At 41.9% G+C, this 22,716-nt stretch overlaps 1 protein-coding gene across 2 annotated transcripts in view; it reads right to left on the reverse strand.

Annotated features, from left to right (window-relative positions):
- The window catches only part of LOC309563800 (fibrillin-2-like), a 239,470-nt gene that overhangs the window by 203,610 nt on the left and 13,144 nt on the right, over nt 1-22,716 (reverse strand). For both annotated transcript variants that reach the window (XM_082268412.1, XM_082268413.1), the window contains exon 2: nt 20,337-20,642. In XM_082268412.1, the coding sequence (XP_082124538.1) occupies nt 20,337-20,506 (170 nt within the window). In that variant the 5' untranslated portion in view covers nt 20,507-20,642. The remainder of the gene's footprint in view (nt 1-20,336; nt 20,643-22,716) is intronic.

The following is a 22,716-nucleotide window of genomic DNA, read 5'->3' on the forward strand; positions in this document are numbered from 1 at the left end:
TAAAATAAAAAAGATTACAAATGTCTTAAGTGTATGCAGAAAAAAATCTGCAGCACATCTCCCAATATTGTATCCCTTCAAAAATGCTGTAGGTGCAACACAAATACCTGCTGAGCCTGTCAGAAACCCAGTCAGCTCCGAACTTTATGTTGTTTGCTGAAAATGATATTTCTGCTGCATTGAAATTCAAAGCAGGGCTATCAGCCCTACCTCAGTTCTCCCCTTCTTGACTACAGGACTCTGTCTCCTCCCAACTCTGTCCTTCTCTACATGCATACATGTATTTCTTTCCCAGCAAAAGAATGCTGCTGCATTGACTACCAACTGACCTACTGAGACAGACACTACTAAGATGACTTACTAAAGGCAAACAGGCAGTTCATTTTGTAAGGGGATTTTCCATTAGCTTAATAAATGAGGTATAGCTCTGCTAACTTTCATCAACCAATCATAGACAGGGAAAAATATATATATTTTTTTCCAGCATGTGTTTGGGTATTCCTTGCAAAGAGAATTTCCACCACATTCACTAAGCTAGGGGAAAGAAAGTTCCCTTGCAAAGTGAACAGCCTGTTAGCATTTGGTAAATCAGCTACTGTGTGTAAGGAAATTGCTCCTGGGCATTTTTGTGAAGGAAGGGAAGGTAATTTTGAAAAACAGCTGATTAGCATACAGTGAGTAATAAAAGCTGTTTCTCACTACAGAAACAAAGTAAGGAGGCTTTCAGACAGGTGGTAATGCTACCCACCCATCACAAATTGCTTTTCAGGAGTCGGTATAGCTGCTGACAGGCTACTGCCACCTCTAATGGCTTGTTTTTTCCTTACTATTTTTTTCAAAAGCCGAATGGCAATTTAACATTGCAGGACCATGCCATAACTGCAAGCTGAGCACTAGGCTCGCGGTTGCGGTGTGGCTTCATTGGTTTTTAGTGGGCAGTTATCACAGGAGGTCCTGGTTGTCAGTTAAAATCTCACTGATAGAAATATTCAAGCTAAAGCTAACATGTCATTGGATTGATATGTCACACACTGGAAAGTGGATTTCAATTGATATTTAAAAGATATGGTTAATCATTGATGGCATTTCTGGTTTCTCCATGCAATCTCATAATCTGGTCTATTCAATTAATGAACAAAGCATCTCAGTGCTACTGATCAATGCAACTGGATCCATACATTTCCAACTCAGTTAGCTCAATATTGATTTAAATCATGTCTAAATTGATTGGCAGAGTAGTCATGCCTATTTGATTGGATAATAATATTGAAGTTTGTATGACCACCATTAGATTTACTAACAAGTATGTAGAGGCTTACTACAAGTAAAGTAAAAGTTCAGCCCTAAAACTAACTAACTCTAAATCTACTGGCAACCACATTCTAAGACTAATCTATCTAACCCTGTAAAGCAAAAATCACTATACATTGCTTTTCTGCAGCTGATCCGGTCTGGTCCAACATTGATCTTTCACCAGTGGCATCACTGTGTAGGCATGTGTAGGAGATGCAGCCGGCAATGGAAGCCCCATAGTAACTCTATGGGTGACATCACTTCCCAGGCATTTCCCAGCTTCCACACAGCACCCGCCTACCAGAGCCTAGACCAGATCGGCTGCAGAAAAGGTTTGTAAGCAATTTTTGCCTTACAGGGTTAGATAGGTTAGTCTTAGAATGTGGCTGCCAGTAGATTTTGAGTTTGTTAGTTTTAGGCTGAACTTGTACTTTACCTGGACATTAAATGAATGAAGTGCTCATGCAATACATACTGTTCTGCAAATCTAATGACGATCATGCACGCTTTAATTTTATTAGCCAAAACTTCCCTTCAAATTGATTTGGACTCTTTTTAGACTAAAAACAATGGAAAATTTTCAGTGGCATTGGGGTGCTTTAGTCATAAATTTGATTGTATTTCAATTGATCAGATTATTAGGTTGCATAGTAGAGACAGGTATACTATTAATAATTTACTGAACATATCCTTTGAAGCCTGCCCCCATTAGGAAGCGGGAAAGCCGAGCACCCGCGATCGCTCCCCGCTGAGAGAGAATGACGGTCTGCTGTTGTAAACATAGCAGACCGTTGTTCTCTCTGGAATGATCACAGAGAGTCTGTGATCCTTCTATATAGGATCACAGGTCTCTGTGTCGATTCCAGAAGTTCCTCCCCCATACAGTTAGAAAACACTCCCCTAGGCTCCCACTTAACCCTTTGATCACCCCTGGGTTAACCCCTTCTCTGCCAGTGTCATTATTACAGTAACAGTGCATATTTTTAGCACTGATTACTGTAGTAATGTCACTGGTCCCCCCCAAAAGTGTAAAAAATATCAGTTAGGGGTCCAATCTGTCTGCCGCAATGTTGCAGTCCCCTTAAAAATCGCAGATCATGACCATTACTAGTAAAATAAATAAAAAAAACATAAATCTTTCCCCTAGTTTGTCGACGTGATAACTTTTGCGCAAACAATCAAAATACGCTTATTGGGAATTTTTTATCCAAAAATATGTAGCAGAATACAAATTGGCCTAAAATGATGATATAATTTGATTTTTACATTGTTTTTATTGGGAATGTTATATAGCATATATTTTTTTCAGAAGCGTCGCTCTTTTTTTGTTTATAGCGCAAAAAACAACAATCGCAGAGGTGATCAAATACCACCAAAAGAAAGCTCGATTTGTGAGGAAAAAAGGCATCAATTTTATTTGGGTACATCGTCACACGATTGCGCAATTGTCCGTTAAATTAACACAGTGCCGAATGGCAAAAAATGGCCTGGTCATTAAGGGGGCAAATCCTTCCGGTCCAGAAGTGGTTAAGTCCTCTGACTAGATTATAGTGTTTTACTGGTAAATGTAGTGGAAATCCACAGCTGTTCACAGTGTGCTGTAAAAGGCCTCCATGTGCGTGTAGGATAAAAATGAAAGCTGTGGACTGTGGAGCACCTGATGAGCCTTCTATTTGTTTACACACATTGCTGGGTGGCCTTCCCATCTATACAAGTAGTTGTCCTTTAATGCCTAACAAAAAACAGCATTGTTACTTTCTTTTTACAAACTCTCCCATCTCCCATCTGCATGCCTTTTCGCCCCCTCATCACTGCCGTTTCCTGTAATGCTAGACAGAATGGCTTTTAGTTTTACAGAAAAGATTTCAGCCGTCATCAATCAGCCCAAAGGGGAACGCTCCATCCTAACGTGGCATTTCAGCTTTCTCAGGTATTAGCTCGTGAATATCTTGGAAGGTGTTAGAAACAAAGGCAAGTGAAGTAATAAAGTGCTGAAAAGTGGAGGCCATGAGGAAAATGGAAAGTTTTACTATATTACTAATGTAAGGTCACGTGCGTGCATACAGGCCTTCGCCCTATTGTGGTGTAATAAAACTCAACAAATCTCAACCACAATTGAAATAAGGCTTATTATTACACATAGCCAAAGGGGCCAGAGAAGGTTAAAAGACGTGATGTCTGATAGCCATTTCCCCTTTTATTTAGCCTGAGTTGCTTTTAATGACAATGTGTACAGCCTGTGTGATTTCGAAAAAGGTCAATAACCACTTCATTTAGGTCTTTCTGAGTGCTCATTTATTTTCAACAGCTTTTGTTTGTATAGCAACTAAGCCCAGGAGTGGGGTAGGGCAAATGCCCAAGCACAGGCTGCCTAAGGCTTTAGCTAGCAAGCTTAGCGAAATGAATACATTCCTCTATCCACACTAAACGGCGAGCATTGCTGCCTATTGTAGTCAAGCGGCTGCGACTGCCTGAACACCAGATCAGTGCCTGCATCAGATCTAGTCTAAAGCTGGCCATGCGGTGATCAAAATTCCTCTGGTTCAGCACAGACCAGCCAAATTTTGATCAGTGTGTTGCTATCTGCTCGATAGAAGTCAATCATTTGAGGGACTTCAGTTGAAGGGACAGGTTGGAAATTTTTCTCGATCAGCAACTGCAGCCCAACACCAGATCAGTGCCTGCATCAGATCTAGTCTAAAGCTGGCCATGCGATGATCAAAATTCCTCTGGTTCAGCACAGACCAGCCAAATTTTGATCAGTGTGTTGCTATCTGCTCGATAGAAGTCAATTATTTGAGTGACTTCAGTTGAATGGACATGTTGGAAATTTTTCTCGATCAGTGGCTGCAGCCAAATTTCTTCAGCCGCTGATCCATGTATTTTGACAGCAGGAGGTGTTGTCAGAATTCAATGTTCTAGTGGTGGGATTTCTCCATCCATCTCGTCTGTGTGCATTGAGGAACCTGTCCATTTTTTGTTCAGCCCACTTCATCTTCTCTGTAACTAATGGTGATGGCTGATTATCTACATAGATAATGTATTTCAAAGCCTTTCTCAGCCAAGGTTCTGTGGAACCCTAAGGTTCCTCACAAGGTTGCTAGGGGTTCCCCCCAGAAGAGAGTAGTGGTGAGTTCATGTGCTACTTACACTAAAATATTCTGCAGAATACCAATGTAAGGAGTCATTTCTAAACTGACCATTAATGTTAGGTGACAGTACATCGTTTTCTTTCCTCATACCACTATTCATTAAATTTTAAGATTATTATTAAAAAAATATTTTTTTTATACAGCTGATAATGTTGAAAAACGTTCTGCACTGGGTGTCAAATACTCAGGAAACAACACATTCTTTATTCTCTTATTTAAAGTGTTCATATAGGTTCATTTTTTTTTTAACTAACATGTCATACTTACCTGCTCTGTGCAATGGTTTTAAACAGAGCAGCCCCGATCCTCCTCTTCTTGGGTCCCCCGCCAGTGCTAATAACCCCCCCCTGCTGAGTGCCTCCATAGCAAGCAGCTTGCTATGGTGGCACACGTGTGCGCTCACTCCCAAGCTGCTTCTGCGTGTCCATGAGACACATAGAGTGCACCTCGGCCCTGCCCCACTGCTCCCTCCTTATTGGCTGTGATTGACAGCAGTGGGAGCCAATGGCTCCCAGTAATGTGTATCAGCCAAAGAAAAAGCAGAGACCCAGGAGAGCGTCTGCTCTCGTGAACTATGCAGGATTGGGATTGGGCTCGGGTGAGTATAAGGTGGGGCGGGGGGTGGCTGCACACTCACGCACACAAGGTTTTTTTTACCTTTAGAACCACTTTAAACATTTCCACAACTCACTGATCAAATTTACTGTACGGCCTCTTTCACACGGCCGCTCCAGTTTTTTGCTCCGCTGCGGGACTTTTTTTTTTTTTCACGTATGTCCGCATATCATCCCATCCGTTTACGGATGATATGCGGACATAATGTAAGTCTATGGGCATTGCGGATGTCAGCGGATGACACCGCTGACATCCGATTTTGCTTCCTTTCCGTTTTTTGAACAGAGGAAAAATAGGGTTCTGTTCCGTTCCAAAAAACGGAACAGAACTGAAAGGAAGAAAATCGGATGTCAGCGGATGGTATTCCGCTGACATCCGCAATGCCATAGACGTACATTATGTCCGTAAATCATCCGCAAAAAAATAGGATGATTTGTGGACATACTGAGCGCCCGTGTGAAAGGGCCCTACTTTAGCAGGGGTTCCTGAAACCTAAAAATTATTTTAAGAGTTTTGATTACACAAAATGCTGTGCATCAATGGTAAAAATGGACACTGTACCATCTAAAGTTTAAACTGTACACATGTCTTTTTAAAGATACCCTTCTCATGAATTAAATCAGCCTAATGTTTTAATTCAGCTGTTAACGGACAGGCCATTAATGCTAACTCTGATTTAGACTTGAGGATCTACTTAGTGTTACTTGGTGCAAATAAAATAATTCTATTGTTACAATAGGCAGATAACAAGGTAAGGATCTTAGCTGGGAATGTTTAATTAATGCTTGTCTATCAATTCTTAATCATTTATTTTACCCATGACTTCTTGAGATACATCCATTGGTGGAAGTACATATCTGAGTCTTAATGTACTGATTAGGAACTAATGGAATGGTCAAGCATTAATTGCTATATATGCTGTATGATCAATGCAAAGGCAAAATTGCCTTTTAGAAGTCTACAATGCCATCATGGCAGACCAAATGGCTCATTTGACACAAACATTTAAGTGTTTGGCAAATAAAGCTGCTGGAGGTATGTGCAAACACCAGTAGTTGACTTCACTTTCTAACACTGGCAGTTTTTTTGTAAGTTACTCAACCACTTTAAGAACTATAATTTGAGCAGTAAAGAATTTAATATTTTTGTAATAACAAATTGAATATTAAATAATATATATATATATTTTTTTTTTTGGTGGCCCGTACGGGGATTAAATAATATTTTAACACCACAATGTGTTGATATTTATTTATTTTTTTAATCTAAAGGGTATTACAGAAAACACAGTTTTGCAGGTTAGGTAATCCAAAATTAAAAGTAGTCAGGATTATTAGATAGAGGAAGAATTTAAGGATCACACACATCCTGACGAATAAATGCACTGGAATTTATAAGCCTTTAGGTTTTTCCCATGATCAGAGGATAGGAGCATCTGGTCATGCCGGACAGCCCCAGGAGAAACATCAGTTAACAAGAAATGAACGGTCTAGAGGCTAGTGAAAGGTGAGCCCCTCCCGTGTGACACATTATGTTACATCTGGGGATAAAAGAATGAGTGAAGAATGGGCAAAGTGATCATCACACAAGGACTCTGGAATGTCTTCTACCACCTCTTAGAAGTTCACCATAACCATCTAAGGAGCTTTTTAATTAAATCAGATATAGTTTCTGCATGGTTGTAATTATGCAGGTTCTCAGACAAAAGATAACGTTACATCAAGCAATATGATAAAGTGATAAGTTAGAAGTATGAGAGAAACATATCTCTGGGGCAAACCAAATATCACAAACATAAAACAAGTGAGGAAATTATTAAGTATAGGAAGGAAGTTATACATAAGCTAAGGTTAGGTGTCAAATTCAAAGATCCACAGTGATATAAAAATGTACAGTTTTGCTTATAGACTTAGTAATTTTTAGTTTATTCGTTTTTTATATGGGACATTTTTTACATTGTTATTAATAAGGCAGTGTAAATAGCAATGGTGATGGGCATATTTTGCATTTATAAATCAGAAAAGTGACTGGGGAATTCTAATTGGTTGGTAAAGGTTTAACAATTTTACTTTATTTAGATTACAATAACTCATTACTGTTAACCACTTTAAGACCGGAAGATTTTCCTGCTTAATGACCAGGCCCTATTTTACGATTCAGCACTGCGTTACTTTAATGGACAATTACGTGGTCGTGCAAAGCTGTACCCAAATAAAATTGACGTCCTTTTTTTTCCACAAATAGAGCTTTCTTTTGTTGGTATTTGATCACCTGTGCAATTTTTATTTTTTGCGCTATAATATAAACAAAAAAATAGCTACGCTTCTAAAAAAAAAAAAACAATATTTTTTCACATTATGCTATATGACATTCCCAATAAAAAAAAATTAAAAATCGAATTCTTTCATCATTTTGGGCCAATTTGTATTCTGCTACATATTTTTGTATAAAAAAAATCCCAATAAAATAAAACAATATTTTTCACATTCTGCTATATAACATCCCCCCCCCCCCCAAAAAAAAATGTAAAAATCTATTTATTTTTTTTTATTTTTTTTTTAACATTTTAGGCCAATTTGTTTTCTGCTACATATTTTTGGTATAAAAAGAATCGCAATAAGCGTATTTTGATTGGTTTGTGCAAAAGGTATTGCGTCTACTAACTAAGGGAAAGAATTATGTAATTTTTATTGTTTTTTTTTTTACTAGTAATGGCGACAATCTGAGATTTTTTGTGGGACTGCGACATTGCGGCGGACAGATCGGACCCCTGACTGACATTTTTGACACTTTTGGGGGTACCAGTGACATAACTACAGTAATCGGTGCTAAAAATATGCAATGTTACTGTAATAATGCCATTGGCAGGGAAGGGGTTAACAGTGTTGGTGATGAAGGGATTAAATGTGACTCTAGCAGAGTGATTCTAACTGTGGGGGGGGGGGGTTGGGCTTGTGAGATGACCATAGAGGCATGCGATCCTATATAGCAGGACCACATAGTCTCTGTGATCATCTCAGGGAGGGAGCTGTGTTTACATCAGCCATCCGTCCTTCTCTGTCCGGGGGGGGATCGCCGGTGTCAGGCGGCAATCGGAGCCGCCTGACACACGCACTGGCTCCCCGGCTGACGAGCCCCCTAGCCTTCTGAGAGCGAGCGACGTAGAGCTACATAGTTTTGCCAGGAGCGGCTGCCTGCCGCAGTAAATCTGTGGCGGGCGGGCGGTCGTCAAATGGATAAACAAGATCCAAAGTCAATGGTATTGTTTCAAAAAGTTATTTTCAATCTTTTTAAATATACAACTTCTAAAAAATAATATCTAATGAACCTGTTTAAAGGTTCATGTAATGGGGTGACAACTGTCTTCCTATTATGCTCCTGTGCTATCACAATGTCATACCACTTCCAGTCGAGAATACAAGTTTCCATGACTGCACAAACATGGTCCACCATTTTCTCTATCAAGAAACTGGTTCTGTGCAGTCAGTGCTGGAGAAAATGCATGTAGATAGCAAGTGTCTGAACGAGGCTACAGTAGATAACTATGGTTATTAAACAGGATTTATATAGCACCAATAGTTTGCACATAGTTTTACAATATGAGGGCAGACAGTACAGTTACAATACAATTCAATATAGGAGGAATCAGAGGGCCCTGCTCATTAGAGTTTACAATCTAGAAGGGAGGGTCAAGTGATAAAAAAGTTAATAAATGTGGGGGATGAACTGATGGAGAAAATAACAGTTTTTAGGTACAGTGGGTACGGAAAGTATTCAGACCCCCTTAAATTTTTCACTCTTTGTTATATTGCAGCCATTTGCTAAAATCATTTAGGTTCATTCTTCTTCCTCATGAATGTACACATAGCACCCCATACTGACAGAAAAACACAGAATTGTTGACATTGTTGAAGATTTATTAAAAAAGAAAAACTGAAATATCACATGGTCCTAAGTATTCAGACCCTTTGCTCAGTATTTAGTAGAAGCCCCCTTTTGATCTAATACAGCCAGGAGTCTTTTTGGGAAAGATGCAACAAGTCTTTCACACCTGGATTTGGGGATCCTCTGCCATTCCTCCTTGCAGATCCTCTCCAGTTCTGTCAGGTTGGATGGTAAACGTTGGTGGACAGCCATTTTTAGGTCTCTCCAGAGATGCTCAATTGGGTTTAAGTCAGGGCTCTGGCTGGGCCATTCAAGAACAGTCACGAATTTGGTTGTGAAGCCACTCCTTCGTTATTTTAGCTGTGTGCTTAGGGTCATTGTCTTGTTGGAAGGTAAACCTTCGGCCCAGTCTGAGGTCCAGAGCACTCTGGAGAAGGTTTTTGTCCAGGATATCCCTGTACTTGGCCGCATTCATCTTTCCCTCGATTGCAACCAGTCGTCCAGTCCCTGCAGCTGAAAAACACCCCCACAGCATGATGCTGCCACCACCATGCTTCACTGTTGGGACTGTATTGGACAGGTATTGAGCAGTGCCTGGTTTTCTCCACACATACCGCTTAGAATTAAGGCCAAAAAGTTCTATTTTGGTCTCATCAGACCAGAGAATCTTATTTCTCACCATCTTGGAGTCCTTCAGGTGTTTTTTAGCAAACTCCATGCGGGCTTTCATGTGTCTTACACTGAGGAGAGGCTTCCGTCGGGCCACTCTGCCATAAAGCCCCGACTGGTGGAGGGCTGCAGTGATGGTTGACTTTCTACAACTTTCTCCCATCTCCTGACTGCATCTCTGGAGCTCAGCCACAGTGATCTTTGGGTTCTTCTTTACCTCTCTCACCAAGGCTCTTCTCCCCCGATAGCTCAGTTTGGCCGGACGGCCAGCTCTAGGAAGGGTTCTGGTCGTCCCAAACGTCTTCCATTTGAGGATTATGGAGGCCACTGTGCTCTTAGGAACCTTAAGTGCAGCAGAAATCTTTTTGTAACCTTGGCCAGATCTGTGCCTTGCCACAATTCTGTCTCTGAGCTCTTCAGGCAGTTCCTTTGACCTCATGATTCTCATTTGCTCTGACATGCATTGTGATCTGGAAGGTCTTATATAGACAGGTGTGTGGCTTTCCTAATAAAGTCCAATCAGTATAATGAAACACAGCTGGACTCAAATGAAGGTGTAGAACCATCTCAAGGATGATCAGAAGAAATGGAAAGCACCTGAGTTAAATATAGTGTGTCACAGCAAAGGGTCTGAATACTTAGGACCATGTGATATTTCAGTTTTTCTTTTTTAATAAATCTGCAACAATGTCAACAATTCTGTGTTTTTCTGTCAGTATGGGGTGCTATGTGTACATTCATGAGGAAGAAGAATGAACCTAAATGATTTTAGCAAATGGCTGCAATATAACAAAGAGTGAAAAATTTAAGGGGGTCTGAATACTTTCCGTACCCACTGTAGGGGCAGAATAGGCTTCTCTGGAGAAAAGGGTTTTCAGGGATCATCTAAAAGCAAACAGAGTAGGAGATAGTCGGACAGATTGAGGTAGAGAGTTCCAGAGGATGGAAGAGGCTCGGGAAAAGTCCTGGAGGTGAACATGGGAGGAGATGACAAAGGAACTAGAGAGCAGGAGGTCTTGGGAGGAACAAAGAGAACAATTTGGTTGGTATTTTGAGAGTGATATAGCTGGAGTCCAAGTTGTGAAAGGCTTTGTAAGTTGTTGTTAGTATTTTGAATTTAATTTGTTGGGAGGGTGAAGCCAGCGGAGAGACTGACAGAGAGGAGTAGCAGAAACAGAACAATTGGTAAGGTGGATGAACCTGGCAGCAGCATTCATAATGGACTGAAGGGAGGATAGCCTATGTAAAGGTAAATTGCGTGCAGTAGTTGAGACTAGGGATGCACCGATCCAACTTTTTTGGACCCGATACCGATATCTGGCATTGTGAAATCGCCGATACCGATACCAGAACCGATCCGGAGCTACACACAAAGCGAGCGGCTGCAGTACAGAGCAAAGCCGCTGCTTCATGTGTACGGCTCCTCCATTCACAGGCGGAGTGCATCTGATATCACTCCGCCTGTGAGCCGGACCTATACAGGAAGTAGCGGCTCCCATCCCATACTACTACTGCACCTAGTAAGGGATGGCTGAGCCGTTACCAAGCAAAAACCGGATCAGCCAGTGGATCGGTCAATGTTATTGATCCCCCGATCCATCTAAAATGGCCATATCGGCGCCGATATCGGATTGGTGCATCCCTAGTTGAGACGAGAGATGACCAGGGAGTGAACTGGTTAGGAAAGGGCTTATATTGGATATATTGCAAAGGTTGGAGCAGCAAGATTTGGACAGTGAATTGGATGTGGGGCTGAAAGGAGATGCAAACAGCATTACCAGCATTAGATCAACAGCATTAAAAGTTAAAAAATGAAATTTATGAAAAATAGGCAGTTGTTTATAATACACAGTACAAGGGGTTGATTTAGCCAATCAGCTTCTAACGTCTAACTTAGGCTTTCAATTTGCTTCAGTTTGAAACAAATGTATTTCCTGTTTTCCAGTTTGAAACCTTTACCTTTAAGAAGTGATTGTGTTACTTACTAGTTGAACTAAAAATACAGCCAGGGCCATGGTCTGTTTCTTTGACCATATATCAGGAAACTTTTATACATGTTGATGGTAACTTGTGTACAGTGGCTTTATGCTGTCAGTTTTAGCAGAATAGTTTGGCTGATGACTGGCTGTAGTACAATACAAGCATTGACATTCTCACATCTTAAACACACCCAGGACCCAACAGAAGGGCCTAGAAAGTCTACCATTATATGGAACTAAACATTGTACATTCAACAATAACTTCTTTGTAAATGTAGTTAGACATTTGCCCTGCAGAATAAGACTCATGGTGAGACAACATTTCTCCAAGTGTAAACCAATATTTGAAATTGCCAAGCAATCCAAGAAAACTGCTTTTCTGTTCAAAGGCACTGAAAGAAATAGACCACTTTATCCCACTACCCCACCCAGCCTGATGTTCAGCAGATACATTTTTTATACACATGTAACTCTTTCCAGGTGTGATGACCGCATAGCGCAGTACTGTTTTAACAGCCTCGCTGGGGATCACCATGCTTATGGAACAAAAATCTTTTGGCATCGTGGCTGGAAACTGCAATGCATTTGTGTGATTTTTTTTATTTTTTTTAACACCAGAGTCTGCAAAGAACAGACAAGGCTTTAGAAAGGTGTAGACCTGACTGCTCTCTGTAGTCTTGTGATGTAATGAGACTCCTATATTTCGTAAATTTTATTTTAGAAGCAGACATTTTGACATGGAGTCTTACACCAGAAGTGTCCCATGAATGCAAAAAAAACCCTAAAAAAGTGTTTTAGATTAGTTTTTAAATTAATGTGAAGTATTTTCTGCACCTTTTATTGGTAGGATGCCTTTGTGATATTTTGTAATGCATACTGCATTTTTACATCATGCACACTTATAAGGCCCACTTATTTTAGAAACAAAAACATTGAGTAAATTTTCTATTCGCTCTATTCCTAGTCATTGATAAACTGGAAACAGAATCACTTACTTTTACTTTTGCTAGTTTTAAGGGTCCATTCACACTAGCGCGACTTGTCAGGCGACTTGGTCGCCTGACAAGTCGCGGTCGGTCGCTCGCCATTGAATAGTACAGGACCCGTTCTAATAGGAGCGACACAAGTCGCTCCGACTTAGAAAAAGGGTCCTGTACTACTTTGGGGCGACCTGGAGGCGACTTGCATTGACTTCAATTATATGAAGTCCCTGCAAGTCGCGCCGAGGTCGCGTTGCATGCTGTGCACCGCGACTTCACAGGTCGCCCCAGCAAGTCATGTCGCGCCAGTCCGAATGGGCGCTTAAAAAACAATGTTTATAGAAGCACAAGAAATATATCACAGGGAAGTTAATACAAAAGAAATTAAGTTGGTACTCTACTTTGTGCAAAGGGCAAATTAAGTAAAGGGTTAGTTATGCTTTGGTTTAGGGACCCATTTGTGAATTTAAATCTTATCCACTTTGGACCCCCATGTAGTTACATCATATTTTTTATTCTTCCACCAAATGCCTTCATAAACCATAAGATGGATCACCATGGCCTTAAAATGTCACTAAACCCACATCATAAAAAAAACTATCAATAAATGCTGCATTACATGCTGTTCATACACACACTTAGTCACTATGAGATTTGTTTTCTGTTTTCTGCAAAAAACCTGGTAGATCCTACTGTTCTTTATCTCCACCTTCTGTTCATGTCCCCTATTCAGTTAGGGATTTTGTAGCTGTAGTGATAACTCTACACATGCTCAGTTTTTAGTGAGTTTCTATGCTGAGCATTTCCTCCCTATCACATCTGAGCAACCCATGTGACTATAGAGCCACACATGTGGGTGTATATACAGTGGTAAATGCCAGCCCACTCCCTCCCTCCTCCTTCATACCCACTAAACAGCTAAACACAATAGGGACAGGGTATTACATGTAGATTAATGGTGGTTTCACCTCCTTCTTATTTTAAGACACAGGCTGGAGGGGCGTGACACAGCCTGTGACTGGCAGAAATCCATTCACATCATGTTTTCTACAGAAAATAATAAAGTTTTGATTTCAAATATATATTTGTATGCCATAAGAAGATGAAAGAAGGCGCTGGTAACAGTGGGCGTGTGGGTCTATTTAGGTGAGCGTTGTGTTACCAGTGCCTACTTTCATCGTCTTATCCATTTACATTTTTTTGGTATTCTCACCTTTAAAATAAAGTAGGAGCAGGTATCCTAGCTTATATAAGGTCACACACCAGAACAAGGCGCCTTCACCCCTACAATATAATATTTGTATGCCAACTTACAACAGTTTATTGATAGTATTTATTTATTTTTACCCTGTATTCCAAAGAGTGTTTTTCTTTTTTGAACATGTGACCAGCAACAGAAGACTAGAAGCTCCTCTTGCTTATGTTTCTCTGCAGACAGGCTGGGAAAGAGCGGAGTCATGTGGCAGCTGAATATTGATTAGGAAAAAGCTACTTTTTATTAAAATAATTTCAGTGCCATCATAGGCATACAGAAAAAGAATGTGTGCTTAGTATCACTTTATAGTAATATTATTTATTTTGTAAAAGTTTTAATTGGCATACCTGAGAAGTTTTGTATAAAATCGGGGCATGTCTGATTGTTAGTACAATTAGTTATTCCAATATTTCCATGTAATTTAACTCAATTAAAATATACAACTATTTTGGACAAAGTATACATTAAAGCACTGCTAGACAATTGTGCTGCAGGTGCTTATAGCAATAGCTAACCACTGTGGGTTACCACATATATTTCCATATATTATAAAGGGTACCGGAGTGTGGTTTTTTTGAAAGGCCAGAAATCAGGGCTTTCAACTCATCCCTTTATTTACTGTCATATCAAGATTAATTTACTTGCAGATGAATCGCGTTCAGGAGAGGAACGCTTTGGCAAAAAACACAAACGCAGCAAAATCTCTGCCAAAACATGGTAGGGCTTTTTTTTGTAACGTTTAGCTTTTTTGTTCTGCCAGGAAAGTTACGTTTAGGGGCGGCCAGTGTACATGTAGCCAGTGGTGGGATTCAGCCGGTTCTCACCGGTTCTACAGAACCGGTTACTAAACATGTGGCAGTTCGCAGAACCGGCTTACTGCTACTGACCATCTGTGATCTGTCCTCTGTGTCCTGGCTGCGGCGCTGCTCTCTCTGCCTCTGTGTGAATCGTGGCTGTCCTGTCTGTGGCTGCGGCAGCGCTCTCTCTCTCTTCCGGGAGCACTGGTTGCTAGGCTAGAGGCCGCCTAGCATCTAGCAACCAGTGACGTCACCAGGCCTTCTGACTCTGAGCCTCTTCTCCTCCAGCCAGGCCGCCTCCCAGTCCCCGCCTCCACCAGTGGCGAATCCAGGGGGTGGGGCATCGGGTCAATTGCACCCCCCGAAAAAAATATTACCCATGGCACTTACTGTGTAACTCTCCAGTCCATGGTCCTTTCTCCCCAGCAGGAACAGGCCAGCAGCGTGGCGGAGCTGAAAGCTTCTCTTGTAGTCCCGCCGCCGCGCCGCTGGCCTGTACAGCAGCCGCGGCCCGCCCGCAGTGAGTGCACTGGTTGCTATGCCACCCTCCGATTGGAGTCTAGCAACCAGTGACGTCTCCTCGTCGCCGGTCTAAGGAGTGGAGGAGAGTGATGCCCCAGCATCCACAGCGGAACCTCCGAGTCCTTCCTCGCGCGCTGCCTGGCTCCACCCACCTCCTCCCTCCAGGCTCCAGCAGCTTCTCTCCAAGCAGCCAGCACCGAACAAGGTCCAAGGAGAAGAATCTGAGCAGTGAGCAGTCAGTGACTGTGATCTGTGACACAGAGTGACAGTGACTAGTAGTACAAAAGTAAGTACAATTTAATGGATGTATTAAAAAAAAAGCTCTAGAAAAATGATTGGGGGCAATGCTGTGGGCACTCTGCAAAATCATTGCAGAGTGCCCACAGCATTGCCCCCAATCATTTTTCTAGAGCTTTTTTTTTAATACATCCATTAAATGCTGCAATGCTGTGGGCACTCTGCACTTATTGGGGGCAATGCTGTGGGCACTCTGCAATGATTGCGGGCAATACTGTGGCACTCTGCAATGATTGCGGGCAATGCTATGGGCACTCTGCAATGATTACGGGCAATACTGTGGCACTCTGCAATGATTGCGGGCAATGCTGTGGGCACTCTGCAATGATTGCGGGCAATGTTGTGGCACTCTGCAATGATTGGGGGCAATGCTGTGGGCACTCTGCAATGATTGTGGGCATGCTTTGGGCACTCTGCAGTTATTGAGGGCAATGCTGTGGGCACTCTGCAATGATTGCGGGCAATACTGTGGCACTCTGCAATGGTTGGGGGCAATGCTGTGGGCACTCTGCAATTATTGGGGGCAATGCTGTGGGCACTCTGCAATGATTGGGGGCAATGCTGTGTTCACTCTGTAGTGATTGGGGCAATGCTGTGGGCACTCTGCAATGATTGCGGGCAATACTGTGTTGCTCTGCAATGATTGTGGGCAATAACGTGGCACTCTGCAATGGTTGGGGGCAATGCTGTGGGCACTGTGCATTGAAAGGGGGCACGCTGGTCACTGTGCATTGAAAGGGGGCACGCTGGTCATTCTGCTGGGAAAGTCGGAACTGGTTACTAAAATTTTTGAATCCCACCACTGCATGTAGCCTTAGGGTCCAGTCCATCATTAGACAATAGCCATGGCATTCCCTTTCTACACATGTGTACCTATTCTTCTCTAGGTTCTTCGACTACCATCCAAGTATCATTGGGGTTGGAGTAAAGTCAGAAAAGGAAGAATTCTCTCTTATCTTTTCTATGTAACTGATCACAGCTATGTATGAGAAGAAGAGAATGAGTGGAGGGAAAATATATTGGACAGATATGGATCGGAAATAAAATGATAATAATAATAATTGAAATACTCACTTGGGGGAGTGAAGGTTGTGCTTATCAGCCAACCTCTAGGGAGCTCGAGTGACATCTACCGTTCTTCAGAAGATATGCACAATCTTTACTCCCCAAGTGAGTGCATCCATTATTATTATCATTTCATTTCCTATCCATATCGGTCCAATATATTTTTACCCCAGTTGGTTGGCACTCTCTCCCTCCACTCTTTCTCACCTTCTATAGGTATCAGGACCTATCAATTAGAGGAGCTGCCTCCACCTGTGTTCTATTTGATTATATGTTCAGTTTTTTTAAATAGATTTGACCCTCCTCTCCCATTCACCAGAAATGTATGAGAAGAATAATAGAAAAATAGAATAAAAATAGAAAAAATTATTTAATTATTGTCTTCATATTGAGATGAAAAAGATGGACATAGTTTACCTTTCAAGACATACTGGGAAAGGCACCACTCTTTTGGACATAGTGGCTGTAAGCACTTTAGGGTCAAGTGTCACTGTGTACCCTCAATACTTTAAACACTTTTCTGTAGCAGATTTTCTCTCATATTTAAATCTGTAGTTATCTAGCACTTAACTTACTCCTTTAAACTCTCCCTATTAGCTGGCATTTTGCCCTCAAGCCCTTCTTCAAAAAGTTCCAGACAATTATGTTAAATTTCCTTACTTCCTTTTCTTTCCAACATACTGAAATGGCCTATGCATTTAGAGTTTTCAGTGATGAGAATTTCCCTCTTCTAATGCCTTGCTTAACTCACTGAAATCAGGTTTTTGTCCTCTATACTCTACAGAACAGGTGTCAAACACAAGGCCCGTGGGCCAAATGCTGCCCCCCAGGCCATTTCATGTGGCCCTCACACCTCTCCTGCAGCTGCAGCACCCCCCTTGTTTATGCCCCCACCTTGTCTCAGTAGTCCGTAGCAGGGAGGACAGACCTCCTTTACTAGATCCAGCGCTTCTCTGTGCAGCTGCAGAAAGGCTCACCTTTAATCGACCACCCTTCCCAGCAGTCCGCAGCAGAGAGGAGGGCAGAACTCCTCCTACAGATCCTGCACCTCTCTGTGCAGCCGCAACACCACCTTGTCTATGCCTCCCCTGATCTGAGCATCTAGCAAACTCTGGAAGCTGACTCCAGCCTGACTCTGGTCCTCCTCCAGACCCTGTACTTTCTTCTTCCCAGATCCACCCACATCTTCTTCCTGGCAGCAGCACAAGGTAAGGAGGTGCATTGTGATGTAAGGAAGGGTGGGTGACTCTTGACTTCTGATGGTGGGGGGCTCTTGACATCTAATCTTACAGAAAAAATCGACCCTTTGAGGGCAACCATAATGCTGGTTCGGTCCGCAATGAAAATTGAGTTTGACACCCCTGCTCTACAGGAACAGCACTTACCAATATCTTAAATTACCTGCATGTTGCTGAAAGCAAAGGTTAACACTAGTTCATAAAAAACCAAAAGGAGACATCAAATGCTTACTACTGTTGCTAAAGAAAAACAACTGCCTTGAAACTGTACCATTTCAGCATGTGATCTCTTCTGAAAGGCAAGATAACATTTCAAAATAGCTTCTCTGCCTTCAGAGCTTAAGCGATAAAATACCTAAGCATCTGTATAGGTGATCAGTGGATGTGCTTTGCTTCCATGAGCTATTTTGACTTTAGTAAGAAGTGCCAGCATGTAGCAGGGGAGTCTTATTTTAATCATAGTTCTGCTTTAACAATTATTCTGTATGTTGTCAGCTTTCGAGTGCAGGCACTGCTAGTGGGAGCGGGTTCCTGTCATAACAACATACCTGCTCCCCCCCAAAAGGTGGCAAATATGGCAGCAGAGGGGGGAGGAGACAGGCAAGCAGAGCTTCCTCTTTTGGGTGGACCTCCACTTTAACCTGTATAGAAAAAGATCTGTATACTTACCTATTTTTAATCTGTGATCCCGCAGCTTTGGCTCCCTTGTGTCAGTGAGCAACCACTGCAGGGGAGAGGAAGGAGCACTGATAACAGCTGGGCCATGGAAGCCTATGGGTGACAATACAGGTCTTGGATCTCCCAGCAGTTGTTGAGCACTCCCTGAGCCGTAGGTGCAGGATTACATGACTGGTCTATAGTAAAAACAGGTAAGTATACCATTTTTTTTACACAGGTCAAGCAGGATAGATAGAAGGAGGGGGGAGGGAAAATTGTATTGTAATTGTTACTTTTGTCTAGTTAATATATACTGTTGTGTTGGACTGGGCGCACCAGTAAATTCTCTGGCTGCATGTACAATAAATATCTCCTAAACGGTGCACATTTAGGAGATATATTATATATTACATTTAGGAGATATTATTATAGGCTTATCTATAGGTAAAAGGCACTGATGGAAGTTTACTTCCACTTTTAAAAAATCAGAAAAAGGAACATTACTTACAGTCATTGAGAAGTGTCCTGTGTGCTGCTGGCTGAGATTTTAGTTGAAATCTTCAGCCCTCTGATCCACCACCGGGTTATTTTAAAATGAGGGACTTCTCATAGGCACTCATCAGAAGTGCTGACTATGACCACACCTTCCTCCACTCCTAGAAGCTAATTTATGACTTCCATGAAGGAAAAGTGATCTATGAATGGAGGACAGGTAAATGAATGAAAGGTCTGCCCCCTCAATAGATTTCTTTTCAAAGTAATATGCCAGCTCAGTGTCAAGCTTTAAGGTGCATATGGAGACTGACTTTTCGCTTAGCACAGCTGAGCGCTGATATGACACAGGGTTTTTGGAGGAGGTTATAACTCTCAAGGTTTCTGGAGGAGAGTAAAAGATAAGTATGGGTTTTAAGAAACAAAAGTCATATTCACCTAGGTTAGGGGTCTCCAAACTTTCTAAACAAGGGGCCTGTTTACTGTCCTTCAGACTTTGGGGGGGGGGGGGGGGGGTGGACTGTGGCCAGTGGAAGTAAAAAATGTCCTGCTGTCAGTGGGAGTAAAGTATCCCACATCTTTAGTAGGAGGAATAGTGTCATATTTGTTGGTGTCAGTGGCAGGAATTATGCCCCTGTTGGTGGTGTAGGTAGGAGGAATAGTGCCCCATTGGTGTCAGTGGAAAGAATTATCCCCGCAATGTTGGTGCCAGTAGGAGGAATAGTGCCCCAAGGGTTAAAAAGCAAGCAAAGGGCTGCATCCATCCCCGTGCCACAGTCTGGAGACCACTGACCTAGGTGAATTTACCTAGGCAGATGCCGATTCAGTCCAATGCTGCATGTGTCCCTTTCTAAGTTGATCGCTCAGTTCTCAGCTTTCAGGGGGCATAGAGACTGTGACTGTCAGTCACCGACTCTCAACTCTGCCCCTCTAAATCTCACTGGAGCGCTGGGCTGTTAAGAAGGTGGGAGCTGCTGGCTCAGGCTCTCAGTGGCTCACTGAGAGGTTGGGCCAGATGACAGTCCAGGCATCTGGGTGGATCCTGACCATATGATCAGGATATTTTGAGAGCGTGGACTGGCTCTGTGAAATTAGCGGACCAAGGACTTTAGCCGTTGTCAGATGAAAACAGGTCACAGAATGCCAAACAAACTGCACTCCTGTGATCCACAGGAGAAGTACAGCTAAAAAAGCTTTGGCTATACTTCTCCTTTAAAGCTGTCAGTTAACATTAACATTAACAGTAGTGAGCATGTACAGCTTATAGACTGAGCATGCCACACAGCCAGAAACTAAGTCTCTGACAAGGATTACGCAAATAGTAAAATATGAGAGAGGAGATTTGGATTATTCCAAAGGCCCATTATTGGCTGGTTCTGGTTAAACTCTGATGCTTCTAAAATGAGGAAAAACATATACAAAGAATATATTGCATCATACCCTCTTAGTGTGTCCTGTCCTCTTCTTCTCACTCTCAGTGCTTGTCTGTCTTCATAGCCTGCAAATCTGTCCACTTGATGGTCCCCAACTTCCACCTGGCCTTGAGCTTGCTCCACACACCATAGTGCTGTAAATCCCAGCATGAACTTGGCCAGCCATACCACCCCCATGATGGTAGGGGTTGAAGAATTGCTTCAGTCTCCCTTAATACTCTCCTGGGCTTCTTGTGTGTGTTGTTAGGGTGACTGAATATTGAAAGTAGTCCTAACCATAGAGATCTCTGGTCCTGTAGCACTCTTGTAGAGGCTGTGGTAAAATGAAAGAACAAAGAAACGTATTATTATATCTAAATATCAATGATGTGCATACAGAAAAAAAACAACATAAGAAATTAAGTAAAATGTAGTCCTAACACATGCCCTTTACTAGGGTGACAATGTTGCTGAGTATGGTTGACAAGAAGTCTATTAATAGCAGGATAACCAGGTAAAATAAAAGAAAAAAGTGTGAAAACTGAAAAATAATGAAGCAATCATGTTAAAGTCCTGGTAAGTTGCAATACTATAACATTTTGTTCTTGGGTTTAGATATGCTTCGATACCATTTTCTCACAATTTGCAGTTAAAATATTTTAAAAATCAAGCAAGTACCATGAACTCAACTTAAGCTGGTCCCTAGCCCACCTCCCACCACACACACACACACACACACACACACAAACACACACACACACACACTAAAGGTGGTAGCTTTTAGAGGCATTTTTCATTGGTTTATGCCTATGAAGGAGCTCTAATTGAGCCAAATGTGCCCATGCACATTGTGTTATTTTAATTTTTATTTTAGAGCAGCATTAAGGTGCATGAAAAATGTCCCCAACCTGCATTCAGAGAGGAGCTTACTGGCATCATTTACACACATATGTGCATAAAAACTTGTATGCATGTAAATTCAATCTAGTGGCTAGAATAGATGAATAGTCCAGCAAAAAGAATTAGTCTATGCACATACTGTATGCTTCCAAGCACCATATGCTCCTGGCAGAAAGATCCAGCCTAGATATGAGTATTTTGGCTCCTTTAATGGCTGTGCGCCACTGTACCCGTGTATATGGTGGTGCGATTGTAGACACACAGTGAGTACAGCTTAAGGGCTTATGCAAAAAAACTACTGAACATTCTCAATTGTTTGCTTGCACCCATATGCTGTACTCTTATGATGGCACTGATGATAGCATCAATAACAGGCTGCACACTGAACCAGGGCTGTCTGGGCGGAGGAAATAAGCTGGGAATTACACTGAATAGGCTTAGTCAGCTCATGCGCAAGAGCCCTAAAGGAAAGGGGGCTGGAGATGGTTGCACTGACTGTTTATATCTGTGCAAGCAAAGAAATGGCAGTTTCCACTAACCTCCCATGAGCAACCAATGGACCTCTACCTCTGTAGGGAGGTCTGCTTCCAGTGTCGCTCTCCTCTGACTGTGCATGATGCTAGCATTAGAGATACTGCTGCTAGGAGAAGGCACTCTGGAAAATCACATGCTTTCATATTTGACCTTCAGTTTTTTGTAGCTTTCCTGTTATGACTTTAGCCTGTCTCCTGGTCTCTGCTGTTAGTTTGTCTGTCACTTCCCTGGGCCTTAGCCTGTATTAGGATTCAGCCTGAATAACGTTTATGGGCTGTGTTCTTACCATTTGACTTGGTGGTATGCTTTAGCTAGAAACTTACAGCCTGGGCTTCACAGCACCATCACCACAGTGACAAATTTAATAAATAAATACTAATTTACCTGTCTTAAAATCATAGGAAAGTGGTATGGATCATTTTGTGCTTTGTCTTTACTGGCAGATAAATTAGCTAGTCGACATTTATAATGATTGTAAAAATGTGGAGATGGCTTTTTTATCTATTTAATTTCCTCCCCTCCTATTACCTGTTACTGAGGACGCTTGCAATCTTTTAACTGGAGTTCTCTGATCCTAATTCCACTCATATTTCTACAGCTTGTGTTTTACTGGTTTCACTTCTTAAACTGAAGGACGTACCCAAATGGAAGAGTTTTGTATCTTTAAAAGTTTCCGAGTTCCAAGTTTGTGGGGCACCAAAAATTTCACAAAACTGTTAAATTAAATTCTAAATTTTATTGCCAGCTTCCTATAAACCAGTGTTTAAAAATTGTATTTCAGCCCGTAGAACTGATACTCAAAAAAAACAAACTCCAAGGCAAACTCCACACAGTCAACTCTTGCCAAAAACTAGGATACATTAATGAATTGGTGGCTCTTTCTCAGGTCAAAGTCTTCGAACCCTGCAACCAGTGCCATTGAACACACATTTCTGGGTATGCCTTTGTATGTGTATGTGATAATTCAGTGAACA

Source organism: Pelophylax lessonae (assembly GCF_965119305.1).
Source record: "Pelophylax lessonae genome assembly, chromosome: 1".
In the NCBI taxonomy this organism is placed as follows: Eukaryota; Metazoa; Chordata; class Amphibia; order Anura; family Ranidae; genus Pelophylax; species Pelophylax lessonae.